This window comes from Pongo abelii, chromosome X (genome assembly GCF_028885655.2).
Source record: "Pongo abelii isolate AG06213 chromosome X, NHGRI_mPonAbe1-v2.0_pri, whole genome shotgun sequence".
Lineage (NCBI taxonomy): Eukaryota > Metazoa > Chordata > Mammalia > Primates > Hominidae > Pongo > Pongo abelii.
In genome coordinates, this window is record NC_072008.2 from 1159282 (window position 1) to 1168639 (window position 9358).

The following is a 9358-nucleotide window of genomic DNA, read 5'->3' on the forward strand; positions in this document are numbered from 1 at the left end:
CCCTGATCCAAAATGACATCATCTCAATCTACATCTTAATGACATCTGCCATGAAGAGCTATTTCATCATAAGACCCCACTGTAAGGTGCTGGGGGCTACGACTGTAACACATGAATTTTGGGGAATCACAATGCAGCCTCATTCTTTTGTACCCGTCAAATATGAATGGTCTTTTCTTCTACTTTTTTTTTTGGTTTTTAATTTCAGACAGGCTCTCACTCTGTCACCCACCTCCTGGGCTCAAGGGATCCTCCTGCCTCAGCGTCCGAGTACCTGAAACCACAGGCGTTTGCCACCATGTCGACTCATTTAAAAAAAAATTTGGCTGGGCTTGGTGGCTCACAGTGGTAATCCCAGCACTTTGGGAGGCCGAAGCGGGCGGATCATGAGGTCAGGAAATGGAGACCATCCTGGCCAACATGGTGAAACCCCGTTTCTACTAAAAATACAAAATTAGCCGGGCGTGGTGGTGCGCGCCTGTAATCCTAGCTACTCGGGAGGCTGAGGCAGGAGAATCGCTTGAATCTGGGAGGCGGAGGTTGCAGTGAGCCAAGTTCGTGCCACTGCACTCCAGCCTGGGCAACAAGAGCAAAACTCTGTCTCAAAACAAAACAAATTTTTTTCTAGAGATGGGGTTTTGCTTTGTTGCCCAGGCTGGTCTCAAACTCCTAAGCTCAAGGTATCCTCCCACCTCAGCCTCCCTAGTAGCTGGGACCAAAGGCGTGTGTCACCACATCTGGTAATTTTTCCTTTTTTTTTTTTTAGGTAAAGATGGGGTCTTGCTATGTTGCCCAGGCTGGTGTCAAACTCCTGGGCTTAAGCACTTTGGGAGGCCGAGGGGGGTGGATCACCTGAGGTTGGGAGTTTGAGACCAGCCTGACCAACATGGAGAAACCCCATCTCTACTAAAAAGACAAAATTAGATGAGCGTGGTGGTGGGTGCCTGTAATCCCAGCTACTCGGGAGGCTGAGGCAGGAGAATCGCTTGAATCTGGGAGGCGGAGGTTGCAGTGAGCCAAGTTCGTGCCACTGCACTCCAGCCTGGGCAACAAGAGCAAAACTCTGTCTCAAAACAAAACAAATTTTTTTCTAGAGATGGGGTCTTGCTTTGTTGCCCAGGCTGGTGTCAAACTCCTAAGCTCAAGGTATCCTCCCACCTCAGCCTCCCTAGTAGCTGGGACCAAAGGCGTGTGTCACCACGTCTGGTAATTTTTCCTTTTTTTTTTTTTTAGGTAAAGATGGGGTCTTGCTATGTTGCCCAGGCTGGTGTCAAACTCCTGGGCTTAAGCACTTTGAGAGGCTGAGGGGGGGTGGATCACCTGAGGTTGGGAGTTCGAGATCAGCCTGACCAACATGGAGAAACCCCATCTCTACTAAAAAGACAAAATTAGATGAGCGTGGTGGCAGGTGCCTGTAATCCCAGCTACTCGGGAGGCTGAGGCAGGACAATTGCTTGAATCTGGGAGGTGGAGGTTGCAGTGAGCCAAGTTGGTGCCACTGCACTCCAGCCTGGGCAACAAGAGTGAAACTCCATCTCAAAACAAAACAAAAATTTTTTTTTGTAGAGATGGGGTTTTGCTTTGTTGCCCAGGCTGGTCTCAAACTCCTAAGCTCAAGGTATCCTCCCACCTCAGCCTCCCTAGTAGCTGGGACCAAAGGTGTGTGTCACCACGTCTGGTAATTTTTCCTTTTTTTTTTTATTTGGTAAAGATGGGGTCTTGCTATGTTGCCCAGGCTGGTGTCAAACTCCTGGGCTTAAGCAGTTCTCCCACCTCAGCCTCCAAAAGTGCTGTGGTGAGAGGCATGAACCATAGGCGCCCAGCCCCTTTTCTTCTTTTATTATTTTATTTATTTATTTATTTAGAGACAGAGTCTCACTCTGTCGCCCAGGCTGCAGTGCAGTGGCACGATCTCACCTCACTGCAACCTCCACCTCTCAGGTTTAAGCGATTCTCCTGCCTCAGCCTCCCGAGTAGCTGGGATTACAGGCGCCTGCCACCACGCTCGGCTAATTTTTGTATTTTTAGTAGAGACAGGGTTTCACCATGTTGGCCAGGCTGGTCTCGAACTCCTGACCTCAGGTGATCCACCTGCCTCGGCCTCCCAAAGTGCTGAGGTGAGAGGCATAAGCCACCACACCTGGCCCCTCTTTCCTTCTTTATTTTCTTTTAAACCACAGGTCAGAGACAGAACCTCCTTCCAGCTGCTCAATCCTGGAACGTACACAGTGCAAATAAGAGCCCGCGAAACAGTGTATGAATTCTTGAGTGCCTGGAGCACCCCCCAGCGCTTCGGTGAGTGGGGTGAGCGGGGTGCGCCATCCTGGGTCATGGGAACACAGGCCACCCCCCTTGCCCGCCTGCCTACGGGTCACCAGCTCTTCATTGTTTCTTGGTGTTCTGCCTGCAAAGGAGAGGAGATTCACTCCCCCAGTTTCTGTGATCCCCAAAAGGACCCTGAACCTGACGGTGACCTCATGCCTTGCTCTTAGGAGAGGAAACGTGGAGGGGAAACAAGGTCGTCCCACTGACAGACACCCCCTGTGCCTTGTAATAAAGACCGAGGCGGGCGGATCACAAGATCAGAAAATCGAGAGCATCCTGGCTAACACGGTGAAATCCCGTCTCTACAAAAAATGTAAAAAATTAGCCAGGCGTGGTGGCGGGCGCCTGTAGTCCCAGCTACTCGGGAGGCTGAGGCAGGAGAATGGTGTGAACCCAGGAGGCGGAGGTTGCATTGAGCCGAGATCGCGCCACTGGACTCCAGCCTGGGCGACAGAGCGAGACTCCATCTCAACAACAAAACAAAAGGATCGCCTCAGAGTAGAACTTCTGGCCGGGCACAGTGGCTCACGCCTGTCATCCCAGCACTTTGGGAGGCTGAGGTGGGTAGATCACCTGAGGTCACGAGTTCAAGACCAGGCTGACCAACATGGAGAAACCCTGTCTCTACTAAAAATACAAAAATCAGGTCGGGTGCTGTGGCTTATGCCTGTTACCCCAGCTACCACGGAGGCTGAGGCAGGAGAATCGCTTGAATTGTATTCCCTCAAAATTTGTGTGTTGAAGCTTTGATCTCCCAGGACCTCCGAATGTGACTGTGTTTGGAGTTGGGGTCTTTAAAGAGGCGATTAAGGTAAAATGAGGTCAGTAGGGTGGGCCCTAACCTAACAGGACTGGGATCCTCATAAGAAGAGGAGATGAAGACACAGACACACACGGAGGGACGACCCTGTGAGCACACAGGGAGAAGACGGCGTCTACAAGCCCAGGAGAGAGGCCTCAGGAGGAGCCAGCCCTGCCCACACCTGGATCTCAGACTTCCAGCCTCCAAGACGGTGGGAGATTCAGTGTCTGTTGTTTCTAAGCCACCCAGTCTATGGTATTCTGTGATAGCAGCCTGAGATGGCCTAAGACACCTCAGAAGAGATGAGGACACAGACACACATGGAGGGACGACCCTGCGAGGACACAGGGAGAAGACGGCGTCTCCAAGCCCAGGAGAGGGGCCTCAGGAGGAACCGGCCCTGCCCACACCTGGATCTCAGACTTCCAGCCTCCAGGACTGTGGGAGAATCATTCCTTTTTTCTTTCTTTTTCTTTTTCTGAGACGGAGTCTCACTCTGTCGCCAGGCTGGAGTGCACTGGTGCGATCTCGGCTCACTGCAACCTCCACCTCCCGGGTTCACACCATTCTCCTGCCTCAGCCTCCCGAGTAGCTGGGATGACAGGTGCCCACTACCGTGCCCGGCTAATGTTTGTATTTTTATTACAGACGGGGTTTCACCATGTTGGCCAGGCTGGTCTCATACTCCCGACCTCAGGTGATCCGCCCGCCTTGGCCTCCCAAAGTGCTGGGATTATAGGCGTGAGCCACCGCGCCCGGCCAAATTCCTTTTTTCTGAAGCCACCAGGCTGTGGGACTTTTTTATGGCAGTCCCAGCAAACAGATCCACCCTCGTTCCAAATAAGGTTATCGTCATAGGTTCTGGGGGTGAGGTCATAGATGTATCCTTGTTTTTTGTTTTTTGTTTTTTGTTTTGGAGACAGAGTCTGTCTCTATTGCCCAGGCTGGAGGGCAGTGGCGTGATCACGGCTCACTGCAGCTTCAACCTCCTGGGCTCAAGCAATCCTCTCGGGAGGCTAAGATAGGAGAATCATTTGAACCCGGGAGGCAGAGGTTGCAGTGAGCTGAGATTGCACCACAGCACTCCAGAGCAAGACTCTGTCTCAAAAAAAGAAAAGAAAAGAAATAGGCCGGGCACGGTGGCTCATGCCTGTCATCCCAGCACTTTGGGAGGCCGAGGTGGGTGGATCACTTGAGGTCAGGAGTTCAAGACCAGCCTGGCCAAGATGGTGAAACCCCATCTCTATTAGAAATACAAAAATTAGCCAGGCGTGGTGGCGGGCGCCTGTCGTCCCAGCTACTCGGGAGGCAGAGGCAGGAGAATCTCTTGAACCCGGGAGGTGGAGGTTGCAGTGAGCTGAGATCACGCCACTGCACTGCAGCCTGGCCACCAGAGCAAGACTCTGTCTCAAAAAAAAAAAAAAAGAAAAGGAAAAAATTAATGTACACACACACACACGCATGCACACACACACAAATTCCATGATAAATACAAAATCAAGTTCAAAGCAAGCACACCAGTGCTACCTCTGCTGCCCCTCCACGCTGCCCACACCCAAAGCACCTGCCGGCCTGCTAGGCACAGTGGAAGTCCCTGGCGCTCCCCGTGTCCCGAGCACCAGGCAGACAGGGATCCCTGGTGGTCTTTCAGCTCCCTTAGGGTTCCAGGCTGGGGCTGGGAGGTCCGGACGTCGCTCCGGGTCCCGGTACTCAGGTGGCCCGCAGGTGGCCACTGTCCCTATGCAGGTGGCACTACCGTGGTGTGCCCCCCGGAGGCCACCCCATGTGGCAGCAGCGTCTCTGCTTCCCAGGGCCCCGGGGAGAGCTTACAGTCCCTGGTCCCCCCAGGACGGCCCCTGGTCTGTGATCCTCTCGTCCTTTCCCCCCAGAGTGCGACCAGGAGGAGGGCGCAAACACGCGTGCCTGGCGGACGTCGCTGCTGATCGCGCTGGGGACGCTGCTGGCCCTGGTGTGTATCTTCCTGATCTGCAGAAGGTGAGCCCTCGAGGGCATCCGCAGGCGTCGTTTGTTTCCAGTGTGACCCTGAAAGTTATTCACAGAACTATCCTGAGAATTATTATTATTATTTTTGCGACGGAGTCTCGCTCTTGGGGCCCAGGCTGGAGTGCAGTGGCGTGATCTCGGCTCACTGCAGCCTCTGCCTCCTGGGTTCAGGTGATCCTCCTGCCTCAGCCTCCCAAGTAGCTGGGATTACAGGCACCCAGCAACACACCCAGCTAATTTTTGTATTTTTAGCAGAGACGGGGTTTTGCCCTGTTGGCCAGGCTGGTCTCGAGCTCCTGACCTCAGCTGATCCACCTGCCTCAGCCTCCCAAAGTGCTGGGATTATAGGCGTAAACCACCTCGCCTGGCCCATATTATCATTATTGTTATGATGATTATTATTTTTTGAGTCTTGCTCTGTCACCCAGGCTAGAGTGCAGTGGCACGATCTTGGCTCACCGCAGCCTCCACCTCCCAGGTTCAAGCAATTCTCCTGCCTCAGCCTCCCGAGTAGCTGGGATTACAGGTGTGCAACACTGCCCCCAGCTAATTCTTGTATTTTTAGTAGAGACGGGGTTTCACCATGTTGGCCACACTGGTCTTGAACTCTTGGCCTCAAGTGATCCCCCTGCCTCGGCCTCCCAAAGTGCTGAGATTACAGACGTGAGCCACCGCACCTGGGCCCTTGATAATTATTCACAAAAGACCAGGGACCAAGTCCTCTCTGCTAGCTGCAGTCCTCCCCTGCCCTGCCCAGCGGGCCTGATATAGTCAGAGGGCGGAAGGCCATGCTTTCTGGTCGGGAAGGGGCCTGGGCTAACGTCAAAGCTGTCTACTTGGATGGGCCAGGATCTGTCATGCAGACCAACTCTGGTTTTCAGTCACCAGCTGGGTCACCCCAGGTTCTGTCTCCTTTTTTTTTTTTTTTTTTTTTTTTGAGAAGCAGTTTCGCTTTTGTTGCCCAGGCTGGAGTGCAGTAGCGCCATCTCAGCTCACTGCAACTTCCACCTCCTGGGTTCAAGTGATTCTCCTGCCTCAGCCTCCTGAGTAGCTGGGATTACAGGCACCTGCCACAACGCCAGGCTAATTTTGTATTTTTAAAAGAGATGGGGTTTCTACATGTTGGTCAGGCTGGTCTCGAACTCCTGAACTCATGTGATCCACCCATCTTGGCCTCTCAAAGTGCTGGGATTACAGGCTTGTGCCACCATGCCTGGATAATTTTCTATTTTTAGTAGAGACAGAGTTTCTCCATGTTGGTCAGGCTGGTCTTGAACTCCTGACCTCAGCTGATCTGCCCGCCTTGGCCTCCCAAAGTGCTGGGATTACAGGCCTGAGCCACCATGACCAGCCAGGCCCTGTTTCCTTCCTGCTGGGCATCAGAGGTTCAAATGGGTGCCATGGTGACTTCTGTCTCCCGGGGGAAGGGGGAAAAGGGGAGGGGGAAGGGGAAAAGGGGAGGGGGGAAGGGGAAGGGGAAAAGGGGAAGGGGGACGGGAAGGGGGGGAGGGGGAGGGGGGAAGGGGAAAAGGGGGGAGGGGGAAGGGGAAAAGGGGGGAGGGGGAAGGGGAAAAGGGGGGTGGAAGGGGAAAAGGGGGAGGGGGAGGGGGAGGGGGGAGGGGGAGAGGGGAGGGGGAGGGGGAAGGGGAAAAGGGGAGGGGGAGGGGGAAGGAGAAAAGGGGAGGGGGAGGGGGAAGGGGAAAAGGGGGGTGGAAGGGGAAAAGGGGGAGGGGGAGGGGGAAGGGGAAAAGGGGAGGGGGAGGGGGAAGGGGAAAAGGGGAGGGGGAGGGGAAGGGGGGAGGGGGGAGGGGAAGGGGAAAAGGGGAGGGGGAGGGGGAAGGGGAGGAGGGGGGAGGGGAGAAGGAGGGAGAAGGGGGGAGAAGAGGGGAGGGGGAGGATGGGGGAAGAGGAGAGGGGAGGGGGAGGAGGAGAGGGGAGGGGGAGGAGGGGGGACAGGGAAGGGGGAGGAGGAGGGGAGGATGAGGAGTGGGGAGGGGGAGGAGGGGGGAGGGGAGGAGGAGAGGGGAGGGGGAAGGAGGGAGAAGGAGGGGGGAGGGGGAGAGGGAGAGGGAGGGGGAGGAAGAGGGGGAGGAGGCCCTTGCTGCAAGCTGTCTCAGGTCGTAAACTCAGTGACCTGAGGCACCAAGGGTCTGTCTTTGCAGCTGCACCCCTGGGTGGCTCCGGTACCAGCGCCCTGCTCCTTATTAGACACCAACGCCTGCCTACGATGATTGTCGGCGGCGTGTCAGGGCCTCGGGGGCCGGGAAAATAGAGACCCCTCCAGTAGGTGACTTAAGTCTTTTGCTCCATCCTGGCACCTCCTGTCCTGGACTGTCCTGGACACGCTGTGTCCCGGATGATGAGCTGGTCGGTGCTGTGTTCAGAGCTGGGCCATTTCTCTTTCCTCCGAGGTATCTGGTGATGCAGAGACTCTTTCCCCGCATCCCTCACGTGAAAGACCCCATTGGTGACAGCTTCCAAGACAACAAGCTGGTATGTTGTTTTTTTCTGCCGTGGGACGGGTCTGGGGGCGTGGTGGCCGCTTTGGGAGGCCCAGGCGGGCGGATCGCTTGAGGCCAGGAACTCGAGACCAGCCTGGCCAACATGGAGAAACTCCGTCTCTACTAAAAATACAAAATTAGCCGGGCGTGGTGGCAGGCGCCTGTAATCCCAGCTACTCGGGAGGCTGAGGGAGGAGAATCGCTTGAACCCGGGAGGTGGAGGCTGCAGTGAGCTACAATCGAGCCACGGCACTGTGCCTGGGCGACAAGAGTGAGATGGCCTGGACTAGGAGGCTGGACACCTGTCTGCTGGTGCTGGTGGGCGGCTGGGAAAAGCTGCAGGATGAAGGGAGTGGGGGGACACTGGGCTCCAACCCCACCGTGATCACGGGCCGTCTCCGTGCCCTGCACACCAGGGCAGAGCAGATTTTTTTTTTTAGATGGAGTTTTGCTCTTGTTGCCCAGGCTGGAGTGCAATGCTGCAATCTCGGCTCACCGCAACCTCCACCTTCCCGGTTCAAGGTTCAAGTGATTCTCCTGCCTCAGCCTCCCAAGTAGCTGGGATTACAGGCATGCACCAACACGCCCAGCTAATTTTGTATTTTTAGTACAGATGGGGTTTCACCATGTTGGCCAGGATGGTCTGGATCTCCTGACCTCGTGGTCTGCTCGCCTCGGCCTCCCAAAGTGCCAGGATGACAGGCGTGACCCACCGCGCCCGACCCAAAAGTGCTGGGATTACAGGTGTGAGCCACCACGCCTGGCCCGCAGAGCATATCTGAGATGGGACAGGCCCCCGCGGATCAGGACGTGGGCTCTGTTACCTGGGGGTGACCGACTCACCCTGCCTCCTCCTCTCGTCTCTGCAGGTGGTCTGGGAGGCGGGCAAAGCCGGCCTGGAGGAGTGTCTGGTGACTGAAGTACAGGTCGTGCAGAAAACTTGAGACTGGGGTTCAGGGCCTGTCTCAATCTCCCTGGCCGGGCCAGGCGCCTGCACAGACTGGCTGCTGGACCTGTGCACACAGCCCAGGAATGGACGTTCCTAATGGGTGCTGGGCATGGCAGATGCCTGTGTAATTTAGTCCGAAGCTGCCAGGAAGAGGAAAGAACAGAACTTTGTGTGTTTATTTCATGATAAAGTGATTTTTTTTTTACCCACTCACTGGCCCCCGTCTCTGGATTCAGCCCCGTTCCTCCAACACTACTAGAGAGACCGTTTCCACGGTTTTTTTTATTGGAGATAGAGTCTCGCTCTGTCACCCAGCCTGGAGTGCAGTGATGCAATCTCAGCTCACTGCAACCTCCGCCTCCCGGGTTCAAGCAATTCTCCTGCCTCAGCCTCCGGAGTAGCTGGGATTACAGGCACCTGCCACCACACCTGGCCAATTTTTGTATTTTTAGTAGAGATGGGGTTTCACCATGTTGGCCAGGCTGGTCTTGAACTCCTGACTTCAGGTGATCTGCCTGCCTCGTCCTCTCAAAAGTGCTGGGATTACAGGCGTGAGCCACCGTGCCCAGCTTCCAGTGTTTTATAACTAGCTCCTCCAGGACTTCTGAGAAACACATCAGCTTTGCTGCTTTCCGAGAGTGCCAGATGCCCGGCCTGGCCTGCCTGTCCTCTCCGGCCCCCGGCTGTACACATGACGCTGGCTGCATGGATTTTTTTTTTTTTTTTTTTTTGACATGGAGTCTCCCTGTCACCCAGGGTGGAGTGAAATGGAGCCAT

General features: G+C 55.2%; 1 protein-coding gene across 1 annotated transcript in view; it reads left to right on the forward strand.

The window, feature by feature from the left end:
* The window catches only part of IL3RA (interleukin 3 receptor subunit alpha), a 31845-nt gene extending 23004 nt beyond the window's left edge, over positions 1-8841 (forward strand). The window contains exons 8-11 of the mRNA XM_063721295.1: positions 2181-2295; positions 5017-5122; positions 7543-7624; positions 8502-8841. Of these exons, the coding sequence (XP_063577365.1) occupies positions 2181-2295; positions 5017-5122; positions 7543-7624; positions 8502-8576 (378 nt within the window). The 3' untranslated portion in view covers positions 8577-8841. The remainder of the gene's footprint in view (positions 1-2180; positions 2296-5016; positions 5123-7542; positions 7625-8501) is intronic.
* The last annotated feature ends 517 nt before the right edge of the window (positions 8842-9358 follow it).